The 23,545-nt window shown below is 34.4% G+C and overlaps 2 protein-coding genes across 2 annotated transcripts; both read left to right on the top strand.

The window, feature by feature from the left end:
- The first annotated feature begins 147 nt into the window (after positions 1 to 147).
- On the top strand, positions 148 to 1,249 carry LOC144851151 (ADP/ATP translocase 1-like). Its single transcript, XM_078708710.1, has 2 exons — positions 148 to 296; positions 479 to 1,249. Exons 1-2 carry the CDS (start codon positions 171 to 173, stop codon positions 1,247 to 1,249), a joined length of 897 nt encoding a protein of 298 aa, XP_078564836.1. The 5' UTR covers positions 148 to 170.
- Positions 1,250 to 17,750: 16,501 nt separating this feature from the next.
- On the top strand, positions 17,751 to 22,903 carry LOC144851153 (aquaporin-1-like). Its single transcript, XM_078708712.1, has 3 exons — positions 17,751 to 18,504; positions 21,486 to 21,566; positions 21,874 to 22,903. Exons 1-3 carry the CDS (start codon positions 17,956 to 17,958, stop codon positions 22,060 to 22,062), a joined length of 819 nt encoding a protein of 272 aa, XP_078564838.1. The 5' UTR covers positions 17,751 to 17,955; the 3' UTR covers positions 22,063 to 22,903.
- The last annotated feature ends 642 nt before the right edge of the window (positions 22,904 to 23,545 follow it).

The following is a 23,545-nucleotide window of genomic DNA, read 5'->3' as shown; positions in this document are numbered from 1 at the left end:
GCAAAAGTCGAAAATTCAGGCCTTGTATTTCCACAAAAAAGTCACTAAACCTACTAATACTGCTAAACTTGTTATTCTTACTGGTTCTGCAGTGGTATTGAGAAGTAGAAGTGGATGTTAAATCTTGAGGTGCAGTTATAATAACTATTCGAGTAGGCCTACACCAGAAGATGTCGACAACAGTACTACAAGATCAGGCAGTTTCTTTTGTGAAAGATTCGGTGGCAGGAGGAATTGCTGCCGCTATATCAAAGACGGTGATAGCACCTATTGATAGAGTTAAGCTTCTTCTGCAGGTAATTACATATTGGAAACTGACATTTTGCATATTTGTATTGGTATTTAATAATAGTCACTAAACGGATTCGAACATTTTACCCGTTAGTAAAGTAACGGATCCAACATTTGTGAAATAAGTTCAAACTTCCCTAAAATGGTGCGTATTGTTAATTACTCATATTGTATATTTTCTTTTTAGCTTCAAGCGGCCTCAGAGCAAATTGCTGCTGACCAACAATACAAAGGCATCGTCGATTGTTTTGCACGTGTTACTAAAGAGCAAGGATTCTTCTCACTATGGAGAGGTAACCTGACAAACGTCATCAGATACTTCCCAACGCAAGCTCTCAATTTCGCCTTCAAAGACAAATACAAGCAGATTTTCCTTGGGGGTGTTGATAAGAACAAGCAATTCTTCAAGTTTTTCTTGGGTAACTTGGCCTCCGGTGGAGCAGCCGGCGGTACGTCTTTAGTTTTTGTATACCCATTGGACTTTGCTCGTACTCGTTTGGCAACCGATGTCGGAAAGGGGTCTGCCCGTCAATTCACCGGATTGGGAAACTGCCTTGCTTCAATTTACAAATCCGATGGATACTTGGGTCTTTACAGAGGTTTTTCTGCGTCTTTTCAATGCATGATTATCTACCGTGCAGCTTACTTTGGATTGTATGATACGGCTAAAGGAGCTATTCCGTATAAGGGTAACATGTTTAACAAATGGATCATCGCTCAATCTGCCGTCATTACTTCAGGAATCATGGCGTACCCCTTCGACACGGTTCGGCGTCGTATGATGATGCAGTCTGGCCGCAAAGATAAAATGTACAAGAATACATTGGATTGCTGGAAGAAGATTGCTCAACATGAAGGCTCAACAGCTTTCTATAAAGGTGCCTTTACCAACATAATGCGCAGTACTGGAGGGGCGATTGTATTGGTTCTTTACGATGAAATCAAAGCTCTCATATAGTTTAAGACAGAGTACTGTACAGACAAATATCTTTAATCCGATGGATATAGTCTGAAGTTCAGAAAATAACGGGATTATACAACCAACCTTTGTGGGGAGTGGGGTTGCTACCATATACTCTGAAATGTTTCATAAAGGCACAATAGGCGTTTCATAAAACCTAAGTCTTTGGGAGGCAAGTTCGAAAACTTAAATCGAAGAGGCTTCTGACAGAGATTTGAAAGGACGTTCGTTAGGCCTATTAGGTAGATAATATTGTTCATTTTATATATATACAGTATATACGGTATAAAATATATCATCAAAATCCATGGTTTAATGTAAAAGGCCTAATTTAGACAGTAGGAAATGGATAATTATGAGAGCCTGTGTAAGGTGAGAGAAACCACCGTACCGAGCGAGGCCCGGACCACGTTAGGAGGACTAAATCATCTCACGCGCTGGGCTCACACAGCACGCAGACGACAGCTTCAGTCAAAGTTACATTTATAGCGATTTAGCTTGAGCCTTGATGTAAAACATCCTATTATAAATGCATACCTTATAATTTATTATTCATAACTGTATTTCGTATTCTATGGAAATAATTCAATACAGTAATTTATCAGACGTTTTTATGAGTAGAATTTGAATTTTGTCTAGCGCCATCTATATTTCATAAAAAGTTAAGAAACTTGGATTTCATAAAAGTTTTGGTAAGTTTACGTCAAATAACTTTCTTTAATTCAAATAATCAACAAAATATCTAATAACAGAATTATTTAATTTACTTTGTTTTCAACATAACGACTTATTTAATTATAAATTGTAATTATCATAGAGTCTAGACACCAGAGTATATGTACTGTAACTGTATGCCTATTGCCATATAATATTATTATATGTCTAGTATCGTAGGCAAATTCTGTAATACACTGTCACATTATCACATGTGACACCAAAGTGAGGCTTATAGCCTATGGTACCGTATCAGTAACATGTGAACACATAGACACTGTATTACAAAATTTGCCTATGATGATACTGAGACAAAGATCAAGAATCATGTAATACATAATAGAGTAGATTTTAGATATTTTTTTTTTATATATAGCCAATAAAAAACAGCCAGAAAAAGGTGTGGAAAATCTTGGACACAATCCAAAATAATATTTAATTTATTTAAACTTTGTCACCATTGTGACCTAGCTAAGTTGATTTAGTTCCAAACGAGTAATAATTGTGTTTTATGTGATTTATGTTGTACAATACATGTGGTCTGACACTTAAACTGCCACCTGTCCTCAGTAGGTCTACAATCATTTTTTGTTATATATGACTGAATGAATAACAACAAAGGATACGTGTATTGCATGTATGTGGATGTCAGAGTGTGGGATTGGGTGTTGTAAAAAATGTTTCACAAAAAATGTGTGTAATTCCAATAACCAGTTCTATTTTAAAGCTTATATAACACTTTTCCCATGAAACAAATGAAGGGCAATTTATTATGTTTAAAACTATGGCCAACCATATTCAGTGAACATTCCTATTTTAGGAAATACTTTTCCCATGAAAAGAATGAGGGGCATTGCACTTAAGGGGTCACTTCCTATGACTTGAACCCCTGTTCTGGACACTCTGAATTTCCTCTGAATGAATGAGAGACATATGTTTAACATGGTCAACCCCTATAATGGGGAGACCCCTATTAAAGAGGCACTTTGTTGGGTCACAAGTATTATCTTACTATTTTATCAATTGAAGTTCTGTTAGCCTTGTATTAATATTTAATGACTAATCAATAATAGCACTAAGCAGAATATAGTCCAATAAAAGGAACATATTTGACACTTTCAAATTGTTTAGTAATTGTAAATCTTACATGAATTATTAATACTGTATCAACCCCAAAATCTTAAATTCTCTTGCATGTAATTTTATCCAATGTAAACAATTCCCTATAAAGCAGAAAAGTTTAACCTTTCATTTCAGTATATAGGTTAAAATCTAATGCCAGTATAAAGCAAATATGTTTTGTTTGGTTTAGATTTCCACTCACACATTGACAAAAGGGTATTGACAGGTCTTGGAATCAGTTGTGGAGTCCATATTCAATTGTGAAGAGACCAAGACCAGGAGTGGCCCTCTAAGGTATTAAAAGTTCATAGATAGTATAATAGCGGGAACAGTGCCAAGTGATGTACCACAGACTGACATAAACAAAATATCCATAATATTAAATTAAGGCAATAAAATTTATAGAATTTAATTAAAATTCCACAAAAGATTTCACCTGTAAAATTATATTATTGTTTAACCTTCGATTATAATCCTCTGTTTGTCTAATGTCCGACACTTTATCATTCAATTAATAAAATCTTGGGAGAATACTAATTTTATATACTTAGGTGAAATTCTTTAAATAGATCAAAGTCATGAGAAAATCAAAAGAACCCTCCTCTAGGGATGAGGCTGAATGCTGTAATTGTGACCCTACTACTAAATGTCACAACTAACCTTAATTAGGTTAGGGTTTTAAAATACTGTACACAAATGAACATTGATTATTGCATATCTTCTATATTGTTTGAACTTTGGTCCTTCTGATGTCTTGCCATTTATTTGGGATTATTGTTGGAAATAATGCTATTTATTATACAATTTTTCCTACAAGTATCACATTTGCCTATATAAAATAGTATATCAAAATCTTTTGACATTATGAGGCCTAGTTTTTTTTTGCAGGTTATTAAATTTTAGGCCTACGTGCGTCAAAGAATTCCTCATAAAGGTGGTCTAAAAGTGAAATAAGACTGAGGGTAGAAGTATAGTTCTTTAACCCTGATTTTCAAAGAATTAATACGACCTTTGACCTGAGTGTGTCACATATCATGTGTCACCTGTTGACGTTGGTATTTCATAAATGATTGTTTTTATTATTATTTGAATTTATGTTGTTATTTACATCTTGGAATAATAGTATATATGCCAATACCACCATGATCAACTTTTTTTTTATGTATATAGTGTATTGTGTATAGGCCAGTTTCTTGTTTGGAAATTTGCCCAAAATAAAAATGAAAGCACTCGGAAACTGAGTGAAGTACTTTCTTTGCTACAGAGGCTGGGTGCATGTTGATATTTCGGCCCATGCTTTTTTGTTATTATATATTTTTAAAGTTATCAATGAACCGATTTTCTTGAATTTCAGTAAAACTGTATGCATATACCTATTTACACCAAATTCAGAATGATAATTTGAAAAGTAGGCGCTATCGTGCTAACAATAAACAAACATACAAATCAAGTACTATACTTGCCAAAATTCTATTTTGCCAAGTAAAATAATTTACAGAAATGAGATAAGAACAAATCGGTGAAAAAATTCATGGATCAAAATGTATAGGTTCCTATAAAAAAGGCCGGTACTTAACCTAAATGTCATAAGGGCATCTGAGTTTAAGGTTATGGGAACACTTTTTTCCCCAATTTTAATCATTTTATTTATAGTACATTTAATAAGCCTAACTTAAATAGGCCAATGGTATACCAAGAGACAAAAACTGCATATGGGATTTAAGGTTCAAGAAATCAGGATAATATTAATAGGAAACAGAGTAGAGAAAAATATTAAAACAAAAAACACAGAATTAATACCTACATGTATCACATTGTATAAAAATATTAGGAAAAAGAATATAAATTTGTTTGTTGTTTTGCATTCAATATTTGTGGATTTTGTATTTACCCCATCATTCTATTACTGTATTAGTAAAATCTTTGTGATTTGTATGTGTTTTTCTGTACATTCCATTTGTTCATGGATGCATCACTGCATGGTTGAGTGCCACTGACATAAAAGTGTTATTTATTGGTCATTGAACAAATGTATTTTAATTTGTAAATAAATGAAATGAAAGAATATTTGTCATGCAATAACATTTCTTATTGCATACAAATTATTATTATGCATAAATTTGCAATAAAGGTATTATAATTATTACATTAGTATATTTGTATTTACATGTCCAGACCGGATGTTATTGCTCGTAAAACGATTGCTCTTCTTTCAATTCAGTAGTAGTACATATCTGCTATTCCCTTTAGACTGTAGGTTTGCACAACATTGATAACTTGTTTTACAGGTGTGTAGAACCATAAAATGTAAAACCCCCCATGTGTGTAAACAGGTGAGGATATAGTGGTGTTTAAGGTTGTTGACTTGCTAACTGAGGGGAGCAAGGTGACTTTGACAAATTCTGGGTGGGAAAGTATATGTACCCCTATTGATAATATGTTATGGACCATTTTAGGCCTATACCTCCTATTAAATACAGTAAAACCCTTATTATATGGGGATGACCTTTGAGAACTAAGGATGCGTGTCCTTTAATAGAGGTGTCCCCTGAATATTGGTTTGGCCCTAGTATTAAACAGTATATAAAGATAGGTTATTCTTTTTTATTAATTGCGTATTTCAGGCTGTACCAGAGCCCTGAAATACAAAAATTGTAAGCTGGTGAAAACAAGAAAAATTTCCTCTGGTCACTGAATTAACTTGTATGTGATTCAGGCTAAATCAGATCTGAAAAGGAAATTTATCCGTAAATATGAGAGGGGATTCTTTTTAGCTCGGCAGGCAGTGTAAAGTGGTATTAGTAACCATCACAATCAAACTACACACTAGCTATGCTAGACATGTCATACATATCCCATTGTTTTGTCCCATGGAATTTGAGGAATATTCATTCAACTAAGTCGTATGATTGTAAAAAAGTAGTCAATCATGAAAATATCCCACAAATTGGATCACATTATTATCCTAGATTATGTATAACAAGTATGCATATGCAGGACGAGGACAACGTCTCGTTTTTTAGGATGAACTAAACATTTTGGTATACCGTAGTTTAATCCAACCAAGGTTGAAATATTACTGCTGTCATGGAATTGGGACAAGTTTTTTGGTTACTTGTGTCAGCAAATTATGAATAAAATATATAATAAAGTTGGGCAAAATGTGCATAACCTCATAACAAAATTAACCATTTTTTCTTGTTAGCAGCTAGTATGTAGGATTTGAAATAATATTGTCTCTAGAGAGTTCAATGACCCCATTAAGGTCAAAATAAATTTTAGTTATAAAATCAACATTGGCCAGTAAATTTGATGACACAGTTGAGGTCTCTTGCCCAACGTACCACTTGTCTTATTTGCGTGGATGTAACATATATCAAAACCATGGTTACTATGGAAACCATAGTTACTATGGAAATAAGTATAACATTAAAAACAAATCTGCATTATTTGATTCTACTTGTGTACTTTTTGTGGATAAAGTGTTTTTGTTCGTAAAGTATAATTTAATAAAAGTTTTTATAATGAGAATTTAATCTACTTTTTTGGTTGCATGTTTATGGTAGCTTAAGGATTAATTCAAGGGAAATTATTTTTTATTAGCAACCGGCCTCATTTTTGTTCTCAATCCGATCTCACCAGAGGCTTTGTTTCGAATTGCCATAAATAATGATTAAAAAAAAATATGTAATTAAAAATGAAGTGTGTGTACCATGATAATAATATCCTGGATTTATATAGCGCCTAATGTTGTGAAACCTCTAGGCGCTGAACATTATTACCCCAGTCATTTTTTCCTGATCAAACACATATGGCAACATACTCCCATAATGCAGCTAGTAATCAGCGCAAAGTTGTGTATTTATCTAACCGGGTTCCCATTTATACACCTGGGTGGAGAAAGGCAAACGGAAGTAAAGTATCTTGCCTAAGGATACAAGTAATGCAGCAAGAGTTGGATCCGAACCTCGATCTCACGATCAGTAGTCGAACGTCCAACACACTGCGCCACACGCCCTTACAGTGATGATGAGAAATGTCGCACAATGCCATGATGATCTACCATGATAATTGAGTCCCCCATTTTATATAAAAGTCGCAAAATCAATGTGACATTTTCAATGGGGTTCTGGTTTTGTTCAATGAAATTTCAGTAGTTTGGGTTTAATAACAGATTTTGAACTTGTTACTTGGGTGTTTTGGTTAAAATCACATGTCCTACATGTATACAGTAATCCAAATATTTAGTTTTTTCACCTTAGGATTGATGAGAGATTAAACTATCTGTGTGTCCATACAACTGTAAATAATAGACAATTATACACAATGCTATAATAGGTCAAAAGTCTCATGGTATCTCAGATTGGAAGCCTTCGGTTTGGCACTTGTAATAGCCAGTAAAATTTAACATTTATTTTAATAAACAATATTTGTTGTGCACGGGTTAGGTTTAAATCCAACTCATTGTTTGTGGTAAAAAAAGGCACCTAAGCCAGCCTACTAAGCTCTGTCTACACTATAAAAAAAATGTGATGTGCCCATATATGGACATGATGATGTCATATCACTACCATATTTGGGCACATCACACTTTTTTTGTCAAACAAAATTGCTGTTTTATTCATTGTATATATGTACAGTAGGTATACAATTTAGAGGAGGTCCAATTTGGACTTGGGTCCAATTTAAAGTGGTCACAAAGTGTAGCCCATATGATAAAAGTACACAATTTATTTTTTGTGGAAAAATGAACCCCCTTGTAAAAATCCTGACTACACATGTATTGCTTTTTTAACACGGTTATGTAATTATTTTGACATTAATATTTACAAGCTTTGCGTCCCAGATGTAGTAAAGATTCTGATCTTTATTTAATGGTAATAAAACATAAACAACTTTTTTGCTCAAACTGGAAGCTTGCCAAAACCTTTTGTTTATGTTTACGTCAATACCTGTGTTCTATTATTAGCCTACCTCAGTTTTCATTACACTCACTTTTAAACATAACATAACTTAAATATTTACATTTGTGTTAAATTTGTTTTATTTTGAAAATATGTAACATGAATTTAGTTGAAGGAGTGGTATTTGGTATGAATAAATTTTAAATGAGCTTTTAAAATGTTTACTAGAGTCAAGTGTGTTTACGTGAATAGGATATAGGCTCTTAGTTGTATGGCTTGTCAAGTAAACAATGGTGATAGTATAATCCAAGTTAAAAGAAACATTTACATTTACATTACTTAAATAAATGCTGTACCTGTTGTTGATAAGATTAGTGCTGTAAAAGCACAATTACTTCTCTTTTTTTTAATGAATGGTCAAGATTTCTACAGGGTGTAGTTACAAAGCCTGTTATCCATGGCACTTTCTTGCCTATGGCCCATATTAATAAGGAGATGCCCATTCAGACTTAGTTTAAATATTTTGTCTCAACAAACTAGTACCTTCTACAGCTCTGTCTACACTACAAAAAATGTGATGTGCCCATGTATGGACATGATGATGTCATATCACTACCATATTTGGGCATATCACACTACCATATTTGGGCACATCACTACCATATTTGGGCACATCATTTTTGTAAAATTAGTTTGATAGTGTAGACAGAGCTTAACAGTTAATTATATTTAAAACTAATAAAGAGCATCTGATATTTATGCGGACTAATTTACATGGTGATGGCATACTGGCACGTTCAAAGGTTCAGCAATATTTTGTATAGTACTGTAGTTGTTGAGTTAATGAATGAGTTGGCCAGGGCCTCTTATATTGTATTGTTATTGGAACGACACACTATATCATATCATTTGTTGCAGAATTCTTTGGCGTAGTACTTGGGTTTCTAATACAATAGTAGGTAATCAAGTGTGTATGCTGATGTTTCTGATATTGTAGGTTATATAATAACAAATAAAATAGTAAAATGATATCATACAGTATTACACCTAAACTTCCTTTCAGTTTCATTTGAAGTAAAAATGGTACATTAAAAGCCCCTAAAAAATACTCGTGTTGTTACCCACTTGGGTTTCTATAGTAATAAAGTGTGTATGCTGATGTTTCTGATTTTGTAGGTTTTTTATGATGCAAATACTGTACAATGGTAAAATAATATACAATATAACTCAATTTTCTTTCAATTTCATTTTATGTACACATTTTACACCAAAAGCCCCTAAAAAGTACTTGTATTTTTACCTATTTGGTGTGTACTGATGTTTCTTATATTCTAGATATTAAGATGCAAATACAATGGTAAAATGATATACAGTACAGTTACTAGTTTCTCTTTCAATTTCAATTGAAGTAAACATTGTACACTAAAAGCACCTAAAAGGTATTTGTATTTTTATCTCTTATTTAGATGTACTATTAAATGCCAATAGGAAATTAAAATCATTTGTACTTGAAATCTTTCACAGAAGATTTCATTGAAGTCTTTGGCAGTAAAGTTGTTTTTACCATGAGAAAAATCATGCTGTCAAACAGGACTTGAACCCAGACCCTGGGATTGGTAGCTACAAAAACCATTACCAAATAAGTAATTTGTTAAAAATCGCATAATACTTTCCCAATTATTATACGTTCATTATTATCACCATCTAAATTATAATCTTTCTAGTAATATTTTCTGAAAAAATTTATAGATATACATTTTTGTCATTTTATATACAAAAACAATAGTGTATTGGTGTTAAGATCTGTCTACACTATTAAATTAGTTTGACAAAAAAAGTGTGATATACCCAAATATGGTAGTGATATCCCCAAATATGGTAGTGATATCCCCAAATATGTATGTATGTATGACATCATCCTGTCCATATATGGGCACATCACATTTTTTTGTCACAAAAAGTTTGATAGTGTAGATAGAGCTTTCATGCATATAAAATGTATGTCCCAGCGCATAACTTCCGTTTTACACACAATATATTTTAAACATTGTGGTGTTTTCTTTTTCAGCTTAGTCATAGCATTATTGTTATGTTGGGTGGTTATATTTGTTTCAAAAGCTGAATGAATGTTGGTCATTCAGGCTCTTTAATATGAACTTCAATTGTGTGGTGATTCACTAAATCCTTCAAATTCAATTTTAAGACTCCTAATAATTCTCTTGAGTTCTTGAGAAATCAACTTAATTAAAAGCTGAGTAATCATGCTTAGGTTTAAAACTTAGAAAATCAAATTGTGAATTAAAAGAATTTCTTAATTCAATCTTCATTAGTTCATCATTAAGAATAACTTTATCTTTATAACTAATGATGCAACAAATATTTGAAGTACTGTAATTATGTCAGAATTTACTTTCTTTAATATTAGAAAATGTATAATATATTCCTCAGCATTTATTTCCCAGAAGCCCTGCAATCATACTATAATGCTCTGTATGAAAAAAGGTTAATGCACTAAAGGCTTTAACCATTATGATGGGTTGCATGCAATGAACATTCATGAAACCATTTATTTCCCAGAAGCGCTGCAATAATACTATAATGCTCTGTATGCAAACAAGGTTAATGCACTAAAGGTTTTTAAAACCATTATGATGAGTTGCAATGAATATTCATAAAAAGCATTTATTTCACAGAAGCCCTGCAATCATACTATAATGCTCTGTATAAAAAAAAGGTTAATGCGCTAAAGTCTTTAAACCCATTATGATGAGTTTCAATGAATATTCATGAATTAATAAACTTGGTTCAACAATTTCCTGTTATTGTTGCATGACTTGAACCCATACTTTGGCATTTGTAGGCAAGTATGTCAACCACCAAGCTACAATGTCACTATGATGTTGCATTGTAAACGTGCATATAGTACTCACTTTTGTTAAGAGGTGGGATAAAGAGATCAGAAAGTACAAACACTCAGAACTAATCCGAGATACTAATAATATAATGATTTGACAAAAAAAACCATATTTGTATATCAGTAGAGAACAATACTCAAGGATTGGAATCTGATTTTATATCTTATGTAAATATATGTTTTGGAATGATATAAATTTAAAAAATAGTTACATATTACTTACATATTTAATATGCTATAATCATTAAAGTGCTGGAGAACGGAGCAGTGTAAATGGTTCCTCTGCTTATCTTAGGATATTTTATGGATCATGTGTGTGATGTGCACTTACAAACATTGTATTAGGCGCTACCATTATTAAATACAGTAGGAAACACTGTATTTATGTTTTGTTTATATATAATTTACTATTTACTAAATACAATTGTCATTACAGACAAAATGAAGATATGGTTTTCAGCTTTTGCCAAGCAGAGGATACACTCATCCAGCTGGTGTAAGATCCCATATTACTTGTTCAAATTCTAATTCTCCATCTGTATCTATAATGTTTTAACAGTATTATAGGCAATTATATGATACAGTGTCACATATATATCACATCACTAGATCTCTTTGTAAAGGTATACACTTCAAGTTAAACAATAGTATCAACAACAATCCACTTTTTGTCGATGTTGGGACTTCATAAGGATGCACATTTTGAGGTTTAGATTTCTCATAAGAAGGATGTGTTTACACTTCCGATGACAACATTAATTCGCCCGCACACCTAATTTCACATTCCTGAATATAAACTGATGTTTATTAGTTCTAAATGATATGGACATTGAGAAGGGTTAAGGTATAAGTTTAATTTCATGGCCACTTACCTGGATAAATCGACATTAGCCCGTGCCCGCCAGGTGCTCTCCAGAAGAACAAATAAAGTTTGTAAAACTTATTATGTTAAAAAGCATAGTGCACACTTGAATATATTAATAATGCAAAGTAAGATATTTGAAATAGCAATGATCAATGTTTAAAAAAAATGTTGATAGCCGGGCAGGGATCTCTAAAGCTCTGTCTACACTATCAAACTTTCTGACAAAAAAATGTGATGTGCCCATAATGGACATGATGATGTCATATCACCACCATATTTGGGCACGTCACACTTTTTTTGTCAAACTATTTTGATAGTGTAGACAGAGCCAATGACCGAAGGTGATCAAGAACGAAACTGAGATTCGCACTTGGATTCTATGGAACGCCGTTACTGCCTTCTTCGCCCATTATTACCACGGGATTTCAGAGTGATGTTCAAATCCGATGGAATCAATTTTACAATTATTTGTTTAACTAATTATGCTTCTGATGTTTATGTGTCCGTCTTGTTACAAATTGCAATGATTGATTGTTCGCTAATGGATAGCCTACATATATGAAATGTGAACCGCCATTCTTTATTCATAATGAACGATTGGGTTACTAAACGAATGTTTTTATTTGTAAAAGTGTATGCATTAAACTTAACTATACGTAACGTATAATTCTGTAACCGTGCGATCGACCATTATTAAGGTCATATTGAGTAAGTACTGATTACAAAACCATGGCAACAGCATCGAGGTTTCCAGTAAATATTGATAAAATGTGTTTTTGTTAATTATACGTTATTATCTGCGACTCAGGTATACGATATACAGCAACATAAATCTGTCAATTTGTTAGAACCTAATGACGACAAGGTTTAATTGTAAATGTTTTTCAACATAGGTCACATTTTCTTGTCTAGGCTTAAGTGTTCATTCATTTTGTAAATGAAAGGTATTTTGAAGCACGTTAATTAGGTATATGGCAGCTTAAATTCTTTTTTAACATCCATAAAATTCCACATTTCTGCGTGTTTCGTTATTATATAGGCCTACTCGGCTCGATCTTGTTTTATCCGCTCCGCTCATTTCAATTATTAGACAAGTAAAAAAAAACTAAAAACTAAGTAGTTACTATGGAAGGCAATCACCGCCAAACATACAATTACAAACATACAATGTATTCGCAGAAACGTACAACGTGATTGCCTTCCATATTTTCGTACTAAAATATAACATAATTATTCGTTCGTAATTGTTATTCCTAAACTTGATGACGATGGTGAATAAGGAGATGAGAGAAAAAGGAGATGGTCGACTGCCGTCCTGCCCTCGGTGCCATTTCAATACTATATAAATTGGACAGTGGGCGTTTATTGTTCACGAGGTTTTAGGGGGAGAGGGGTATTCAAAGAAGGCGTTTATTCGGGGAGGTGTTTATTTTTTCGGTGTAATATGATAACAGTAACGGTATTAAATACCTCCTAGATATGAAAACAATACAGCGCAATTAATATCGGGAAGTGATAAAATAAAAATTGTATTAAAATTCGTTTATCTAGGGATGCGTTTATTCAAAGCGAGGCGTTTATTTGAATAAATACATACATACATGTTATGTATATAACTTGATGGCTATTGTGTTATTGTTTAAGATCATATATATTTGGCCCTCCTACCTGATTAACCCAATCCAAGCAAAAAGTTTCCGTTAATTTTATGAGTAATTTCCTGTTGGTATATAATTGCATCGGTACTTATGCATAGTTGTAGGGAATAAACGATTTTACTCGACGAGGAGAGCTTTTTATCATCGTATTGTAGGCCTACCACCAAGGTCAGATAATGACATTGAAAAAGCAAACGAGGGATGTGGTGTTGCATATGGAAGTGGGTGTTCAACCTAATCCTTTACTTTTTTTGTCACGCGTATACATACTTGTATTTTTTTAACAATATTTAATGAGGGTGATCCATCCAGCAATTGCTGATCATTAGGGACCCTCAGAGGTTCACAACACAAGATGCTCTACATAAACAAAGTCTTATTACAAGTCTTTGGGAGTGAAGTTATAATTTCGTCCTTAGAAAAAATCCTGAGATGTGACGGGACTTGAACCCAGGACCCTTGGAGTGGTAGCCAAGCATCATAACCACCAAGCCACAACTCCACTCGACCTGTGTATAAGGTACGTCCATTAGCAACACAACAGAAAATATTACAAACCAATATTGGTGCTCGGGTAATAAGTCTGTGCAATACCTGTGTCTATACTAGACTATAGTACACCGGTGCCGGTAGCTTGGTTCCCAATAGGATGTAAGTTGTAATTTAAGCAAGTAATTTGATCAATGACGCGATTGATAGATCCAAACTGTAACTTGTAATCACTTGCGTTGCGCGTACGTACGTTATTGCGTTGATGTGGGAACTAGCAAGACGGTCAATCGGATGAATGGGATTACGAACTCTTCCATTGTGTTGTACAGTACTCATCTGTGCACCACATGGGCTTATGACGTACGAATTTAGACAGTTCTCGTTCTACACACCTAACCCAGAGTAAAGCTGGGTGTCATAACTTACTCGGACGACACAGCATAAGGACGAGGCAAGTGTGTGTAAACGCAAGTTTAATTTTGACCAGTTACGATGATCCCGCCGTCTGTTGATCAAATTACTAAAGCTCTGCTTACACTATCAAACTAGTTTGACAAAAAAGGTGTGATGATGTGCCCAAATATGGTAGTGATATGACATCACCATGTCCTGCCATATTATATGGGCACATCACATGTTTTTGTCCCATAAAGTTTGATAGAGATATATCTTTAGATGGATACTGTAACACCCCCACCCCCTGGAGTGTCCAAACTGACATAACCCCTAGTAATTTCCTCCTCACATCTCTCTTTTCATTGGCACATATAATTATGCCAATCTAATGTTTACATTCCGAAGGTGTCACAATCTCGCTTTTGCTTAATTGCAATGCTCATATCTGTAGTGTTCACTGTGTCTTTTATGTAACTATAGGTGTTTAATTAATTAAGACAGATATAAATCATTGAAATTGTGTCTCTCGTGGTTTGCTGATTACGGCAGTAATTAAGTTGCTTGATATTATCTACAGCCCTTGCTAAATAGTATTATTCATTACCCTAGGGAAGAGTAACATTTCACTCTTCCCTGATTAACCGAAGTATGTAACAAATCGTAAACAATTTCGCTTTGTATTCTGCGGACGACTCGCGAGTTTCGTATCGCAAATTCATTATTGGGTTTATATTATATTTTTTTTGCATGGCTAGATGTCGTTTATTGAGACTTTCAATTCAATCAATCAATAGTACAATACTCTAAACCAAATCTGTAAACATTATAACGTCCAATTAAGCATTAATGCATTGTTTCAGTTTTTACTAATAATTCGAATATTGTATGTAGCTAATACTAGATGTGATGATTATTATCAGTAATTGTATTTTATAATGAAATTGCATTGTAATAAATCAAACATTGGACCACATGAATATTATAAATTATTTATTAAGATAAAATAGTATCACAATCGGTATTGAAGTGTCCTTTTTTTTATTTTACAAACAAATGTCACATAATACAAATACAGAGACCAATTCTATTGATAAATATAAACACCCACGTGACTCTTAAAAGAACAATTAAAAGCAATAATCAATATCGCTCCTTTGTTTTTCTTAGTTGTGTCTTCGCTTATGGGCCTGTTTCTGCTGCATAAAAATAACCGGTTAAAATCGGTGTGAATAAATTAAAATCGGTGTGAATAAATTAAAACTCCATTTTCTTGCCAGCAGAAACAGGACACATTTTTGGTAACCGGTTAAAAGGCAGCGCAAAATAACCGGTTAAAAACACCAATTTAAATCGGTGTTAGAACGCCGTTTAACCGGTTATCGCTGAGCAATTCTTAGCTGCAACACGAAATAACGGTTATTTGATTGACAGTTGTGACCCCGGGTCAGATACCGTCGCGTACCATGTGTGTTTTCCTCGTGGTTTTGACAGTCGAACAAAGAAGTGAACATGTATGTGGATGAATGAAATCACAAGATATGTTATTCAGTTGTGGGGGGAAGAGAAGTACGGGGAAGGATGACAGGCAATAGAAAAGATTCACAGATATATAAGAGCATTTTTGCGAAAGTAAAAGAGGAATTCGGGTGGAGTTCCGAACTACCCAAGCTAAACAATTTGAGGCGTTAATACACGCTCGCGAAGGGTATGGTCCTATAAATACCAAAACGGAAACAAAAAAAGGGACTCAGAATGTTGCAAATACCTACCAAACGAGAATAGATAATGGTTAATTAATTATAAAAACCCAAATTTTATAGCAAAAATCGTCCGAATTTATGTTAAAAACGATGTATTTAGCAACAAAAACTGAAACCAAACGAGCGTATTTATGGCACGCCCTTAGTGCCTTTAATAGGAGAACAATGAACAATCTTACTTTGATCGTTTTACATCATTTTTTAGAAAAACATCACATCGACCGAAAACAAAGGTTATCAGAGCCTTTGATAATATATTAAATATGATTTTATTAAGCATAGAAATGTGCTATTATTTATGTTAGTACATAAATATACGAAATAATGTTCAACACTCATTATTCTATTAAAGGCACTATGTGCGTGCGATATTCTATGACTTGGATACACTCGTTTGATTTAAGTTTTTGCGGCTAAACTTATCATTTTTAACATAAATTCGGATGATTTTTGCTATAAAAGTTGGGTTTTCATAATTAATTAACAATTATATACTCTCGTTTGGTGGGTATTGCAACATTCTGAGTCTCGTTTTTGTTTCCGTTTGGTGTTTAGTAGGACTGCGCTCGCGAAAGACAACAGTCGTTCACGTGGGAAGGGGGCCGTATGACATCGCCTTTTTGAGGAATTAGGCTAGATAATAATTATCCTAGGCGATCGGGCGCTGCACGACCCTCCCCATGTTTATTGAAGGCGGCATGAGAATTAATTTTATTAGTGATGGTAAGTAGGCTTTACAAAAAACAAAACTTGTAGACCTGGAGACAACATTTTATTATGTTAACATGTTTGAGATGTTCGGCGATATCACACACGTGTGTACTAACGTCGATGTAAACAAACAGCCAACTTACTACTTCCGTCTGAGTGTATTGCATTTTGGGTAATGATGACGTTTTGCTCGACGACCACCCATAGATTTAACCGGTTATTTCGGAGCACAAATTGAGCAGAAACGCGGTCTTGTTATTGTTATCTATTTTTAATCTATTTTAAAATAACCGGTTAAATTGCGTTATGCAGCAGAAACAGACCCTATGATGACAAGCATGTTTGGTTAGAATGAGAAAGTATTTTCTTAAGCCAGATTTAAGACTGGTAAAGTAAATAGAATTAGATATATACAATCAAAGAACTTATAACACAAGAATCTCCTGTTCTTCAATTTGCATTCAAAACACAGTATCGGAAGTACAGGGTTAAAAGGTCAAACTGGGCGACGCCATTTCACAGCATGGAGCAGCGCCCCCTCCAAACTAGGAAGTCAATTACTCGACCCCCCCTAGAGTATTAGCAGATCCCCTCTATGAATTTGACTTTCTAATTTGATGCGGGCCGGCGCCCTACTCCTCAGTCAATTACTCTACCCCCCTAGAGTATTAGCAGAACCCCTCTATGATTTTGACTTTCTAATTTGATGCGGGCGCCCTACTCCATGGCTCACAATGGCGCCACCCATAGCTCTATTCTATCCCACAATGCCTTTCGAAATTGTTACGCGCTTCCGACGAACAGGAGATTCTTGTGTTATAAGTTCTTTGATACAATGACAAGTGTACCAAGTGGGTTTGCGTGTAGGCCCCGCCCCCTAATCTACTTCACGCGCAGGTTTGTTCTTTTCTGTGCGCACTTCTGTTTTGACAGAACATTGTTTATGTTTGGAAAATCTATGATTTGAAAAAAACTTATTATAATAAAATGCTGTGACTTGGCTTAATACTTTAGCCTAAATTTATAGTGGTGTACAAGACAATCTTCAACGGAACCGTCGGATATATTAATAGGGCTATTGATTGTGGAGTCAGTCTGTAGTTTGCATTCGTCGAAGAAGGTTCATTGTCAGTTTTTGTAAATTCATTTCTTTAAGCGTCTTTTAAAATGGGTCTTGGACTTGATGAATTGGGCACCCTTGCCTTCTGGAGAGCGTCGTTGGCAGAGTTTGTTGGAACATTTTTCTTCGTATTCTTAGGGCTGTTATCAACATCAGGGTTTTCTGGTTTTAACCCCGCTGATACCGTCAAAATCGGACTTGCTTTTGGCCTGGCGATCGCCACGATGGTTCACTGTACGGCGCATATTAGTGGCGGACATTTAAATCCAGCCGTAACCATTGGTTTCTTATCCGTCTGTAAAATTCATCTTGCCCGTGCTGTTCTGTACGTTGTGATGCAGTGTATCGGGGCAATTGCCGCCGCTGGTCTCGTCTACGCATTTACACCGAGAGGCGTCAACGATGCAGTTGGTCCCACCACACCATTTGATGGTGATGTTGAAGTTGCAAGCTGGCAAGCATTTTTCATCGAAGTCTTTTTGACGGCCCAGCTCGTACTGACCGTTTTTGCAACCGTCGACCCCAACCGCAAGGACCTTAATGGATCGGGTCCACTCGCCATTGGACTGGCAGTTGCCCTTGGACATTTCGCTGCAGTAAGTAGGCCTAGGCCTATTACGTTTTTTATACTTTAATAATTCTTTTTAAAATGATACTCGATAAATTCCCATATTAACCTCCTAGCCTAGGCCCAGTAGGTCAGTATTCTATAGGTCTTAGAACAATTAGAATAAATGGGAAGATGTTGCGTACATTTTCCCCAGTAGTATTCAACACCAACTTCTTCTTCTGTTAAAAATATTCATATAGCCTAGGCCTATAGGGCCTAGGCTTAATTACGATTTCTAAAATATGACGTAAATACCAAAAAAGCAATTCCATAGAAAGGGTAAATTATCATTAACATTCAGTAAATAATCAGTCGAGAAAGCATGAGATCTAATCAATATACCTTGCAGCGTGACGCTATCTGGTTCAATTACTTAACTGGGAGTTAGCTTTCATCAGGGACTTAGTTAGGCAAGAACATAAACAGAATTGAGTGATCTTCCATTTTAGGATTTTAGAGCATTACATCGACAAGAAACATTGTTTTAGGGTCTGCCCATAAAGCTTGGTTCCCACACTAGAGGACGAAAGTAAGCGCAACGCAAGTAATTTGATTAATAGACCATCATTATCACGTCGTGATTTGTCAAACTTGCGCTGCCTATACGTTTCTGGGAACGAAGCTTTAAGTTCTAACGAAAAACATCGCTTCATACTTTAACAATACTTCTTTCTCTGAGGCGTTATGTACACATGCACCTATTATATTTATTTGTAAATGTTTGTATACGTCGCTTCCTTATACAATTTAACGTGCAAGAAGTTTGCATAGAGTTTGGTTTTCATTCCCCAGTGGCCGTATTCACCAATCACACTTAAGTGAGATATTTCCCTTAAATCCTAAGAATTTCCCTTAAATCAAGAAAATATTAAGGATTTTAAGTGGTATTCACAACGGGTTTAAGGTTAAGTTAAGACGCGACGTCAAGCAATGATCGTGTATATTGTTATCGTTACTGTATCGTCGTATAGTATAAACAGGCCTTTAAAGATAGTTCTCCACTATAGTATAGCACGCAACATACACGCAAACGCACGTACCACTACCAATCGCACTGTGATTGGTCAAATTACTTGCGTTACATGGAACTACTACGCCATTCATTAGAATTATTTCGTTATTCGCCGCATCAATCAATCAGATTTATATAGCGCCAGTATCCATAATAATGTTCAAAGGCGCTTGACAAAGTTAAGCAGGAAATGCCTCTGTGTAAAAATGGGTTTTTAGTCGTGTTTTAAAAGTGTTGATGTTTTCAGATGTCTTTATGTCGATTGGCAGTTTATTCCACAAAATGGGTGCTGCACAGGAAAATGCACGATGGCCATATGTCTGAAGTTTCCATTTAGGAACATGAAGGAGCATCATTATATATTATCGAATAAACGTAACTCGCGGCCGCACCAAACTTGTGGTGACAAAATAATAGGGGCGTTCTTAGGCATACAAGTATGATTTAGTTCTTCAATCTAGTTCCTAATCCTAAGTTTTTCATCAAAAGTAAACATTTTATGGTATATTACACATGACTGCCTCCTGTGTGTTGAGTACAATAAAGAAAACATTGCGACAATGGTACCATGTATCTCGTGTAACCCTTTATACAATGCAGGTATAATATAATATTGTTAATTCTTAGCTCACATAATTTTAAATTGTGTAACTGTTTACTTTTGTACAAATATTTTAAGTATGTTATTATTGAAGGACCTATGCCAAAAAATAGGAAATAAGCCCATTAAAACCACTCTCTATCATATCAATAATACTAATAAAAACTGCAAATGACGTACTCTAGTCTAAAGTTGAAGATATAGCTTTTAGGCGATTGAATACGGTAGACTCGATCTCTGAAAAAACTGAATTAAATTGAAATCGTAGGCGTATTATATGGAATATTAAAGCATGGAGTGTTTAAATAAATCGTTGGGTTATGGTTAGCTTAATAAATTTTGCGAAAACATTGTGCTTGAATAGTTGTAAAGTGTACTCGGAACACCAAATTCCAGCCTCACCTTCCGGCGGGAGGAAATACAGTAGTGCAAATTGCTTCCTTCCTAGTAACTGGTTGTGATACCATAACAAAATATGTCATTACAATTAGATTACAACTTGTTCAACTTTAATACAAGAAACATTTCTCTAGCTATAATTATAGAGCGGACTGGTGTACGACGACTCGGCGTTCCATACTGGTATACGGACGACGTACTTTATACCATGGATTTCTATGCGATTATACCAACTCATAGTTAAAAAGGTGTGGTTGATTGTACGCAAGCGCAGTTAATCTCATACGTCCTTTCTTTCAGTCGTCGCAAAGATATATTTGTGTTGATTGTAATGTTAGTAGGTCTAAACATTTTTGACAAATGTCACACGAATGTTGACCAGTATATCACCGCGTAATTAGAGATGACGTACGTGCTCTGTTTTCCAACTTGACCTATGAATGTAGGCCTATATCTTGTGTCTATGATTATAAAACATTAGGCCTGTTTACCTCTATTTAATTAAACGTACAGTAACACATAAACAACAGATGTTGGGTTGGAGAATTATATTCGGAGATTCTCTCGTACTGTACGTTGACATAATGTAAAATGGAAAAAGTTTCCAGTTATTTATTTTCTAATTTTTGTCTGTAATTCAAACTTGCGTAATCTGACACGCCATATGCCAAAATGTGTTTCTAAATATAAGCCAAGAACCTGGAAAAACTGGCTAACTCCATATCTAGTCCATCGAGACGGTAACAAGAACTTAACATTCTAAATGCATATTCCTGCATCTCCAATAAGTGAGAGGTGTATGCAAATTAGTTTATACCCGAATATAAAAAATACGACAACCGTTAGCATTGCTTTTGTATAGGTACGGTCTTAACAATAAAATATGTAGTACGATATTAATACAGTACCGGTACGGTATTGATTTGCATTGAATATTTCGGTTTCTTTCCCGTAGATTCCATACACAGGCGCTAGTATGAACCCTGCAAGATCATTCGGGTCAGCTGTCGTTGGAGGAGAATGGAAAGACCATTGGGTAAGTATGCCTCGTCTTTGATGACGAAAAACTGTTTTACACCTTTGCAACAGGGGAGGGAGGGAGACGTATAAATGTAACAGCCTATCTCATTCTTATTTGCTATACAGAGGGCGCAATTTAGATAACGATTTTGGGACTTTGTTAGCGTAAAAAATACCACAATTCCATGTTACAATGGTCTATTGTCTATTATAATCAAAAGTGACAACAAAATGAAATTTAAAAAAATATTTTTTTAATCTAAGCAATGCTATAAAGAATATAAGCCTTAAACAATAATTATACATTTTAATTATGTCTTCAGGTATACTGGATTGGACCAATTCTCGGCGGCATACTATCAGCTATCGTATACAATTTCGTTCTCGATCCAACAGCATCTGTAAAACGCGTCCGAAACTGGTGTTCACCCGATGCAGACGAAGAGAACGCGGCGAAACACGATCTTAAATTAAGTTCTCTAGAAAGGAACCAAAACAACGGGGAAGCTTAGATGCGCTGCACACGCAAAGTATAACAAAACCAACTTCTTCCAATTGAACTACTGGCCACGTTGACTTTTTGTATTATATAGTTTTTATGTATATTATTATTTTTATTAACATCGTTTACTCTACTGTAAATACATTGTGAATATATAACCTATAGACAAATTACATTTTAAATAATTCTAAGCCTCAACGACAACTGCTTTCATTAACCTATTCACTTTTATTAAAATGCCAATTTATATTACTTTCTTTATAGGCCTAGTCTACCTTATTTTTCGTCTTCTAGAAGTTATTTCTATATTAATATAGGCCTATCGAGTTAATTCTGAAGAATTAAGAAGCCTGTTTTACATTCCTGAATTATGGAGTAATTATGATTGGTTGCGCATTTTCTCACGTCACAAAAAGTAGATGAAAATATTAATACGCATGCACATTAGTGAATAATTTCGATTCGCGCGAATAAATTCGCTAAGTTGAATACAGACTTTATGATGCTACTAAGTATGGTTGCTTAAATTGAATAGAATAATTTGACATGTACGCCGACCGAGTAAAACTCATAACCATTATTAAATAAAATAATATGTGTAAATAAAATTGATTCTCGGTCGATAACTGTAGTTTAAATTTGACACTGTTGGCGTGGTGATTCTACTTACTGTGTATTATATGACAAGTTGGCTCTTTATTTCAAACAACATTATAATAGTTAGAGAAATTAGTCTATATTATTATCGATTACTATATTATTTTTATTGATAAAATGTTGGTGTATAAAGACGGAAAGCAGTGTAAACAAGTGTGTATTAATAATTTGTGAATAAATATTGGCTTACTTAACGATTCATGTCATTATTTATGTACATTATGCACATAATTATACGAGTCGTTGAAAACATGGAAAGTATGGAAGTCACCAACAATTTGACTATCACTAAAAAAAACTCGATATAAGTTTTTGCTATTGGAATAGCTATTTATAAGTCCCCCACCCCTTTTTTTTTACTACGTATAGCCTGTCATTGATTGACAACTGACGACATAAACCTCTCTGGGAAAGGGTCACGGACATGAACTTAATAAAATTATGTATGAAAGAACCGCGAGTTATACTTTTAATTTGATTGTTCATCATTATATTCAGTAGATATTGTATGCCTTGGAATGTTGTGTATAGATGGTAAAAGCCAACGGCAATGCGCGTTATACAGTGTTGTCTGTGAATGCACTAATTTTAATTATATACGCGCCAAGCTTCATTTAATTTTTTTAGAAATACAGTTCAGTCCTCATAATAAAACAAACACTACTTTCTATAGTCCATTGAAGTTTGATCGTCGTCTGTGTATTCCAAGTACTAACCACATATACAGTACTTTCATGACCTTGCGACCAGACACAAATATTATCAATATCTATACATTTACCATCAAGTCTACTAATACTAAAGAGATGTTCAATACACACATTCATAAAAGAAAC

Source organism: Antedon bifida, chromosome 8 (genome assembly GCF_963402885.1).
Source record: "Antedon bifida chromosome 8, ecAntBifi1.1, whole genome shotgun sequence".
Classification (NCBI taxonomy): domain Eukaryota; kingdom Metazoa; phylum Echinodermata; class Crinoidea; order Comatulida; family Antedonidae; genus Antedon; species Antedon bifida.
Note: the sequence above shows the minus strand (reverse complement) of the source record. Positions and strands in the feature narration are given on the sequence as shown.

What these genes read in the sequence shown, in the direction of transcription:
- LOC144851151 (XM_078708710.1), top strand. Translation starts at nt 171, where the DNA reads ATGTCGACAACAGTACTACAAGATCAGGCAGTTTCTTTTGTGAAAGAT. An exon ending in GAGTTAAGCTTCTTCTGCAG is followed by an intron (nt 297 to 478) that starts GTAATTACATAT and finishes TTTTCTTTTTAG; the next exon opens with CTTCAAGCGGCCTCAGAGCA.
- LOC144851153 (XM_078708712.1), top strand. Translation starts at nt 17,956, where the DNA reads ATGGGTCTTGGACTTGATGAATTGGGCACCCTTGCCTTCTGGAGAGCG. An exon ending in CCCTTGGACATTTCGCTGCA is followed by an intron (nt 18,505 to 21,485) that starts GTAAGTAGGCCT and finishes TCTTTCCCGTAG; the next exon opens with ATTCCATACACAGGCGCTAG. An exon ending in GAGAATGGAAAGACCATTGG is followed by an intron (nt 21,567 to 21,873) that starts GTAAGTATGCCT and finishes TTATGTCTTCAG; the next exon opens with GTATACTGGATTGGACCAAT.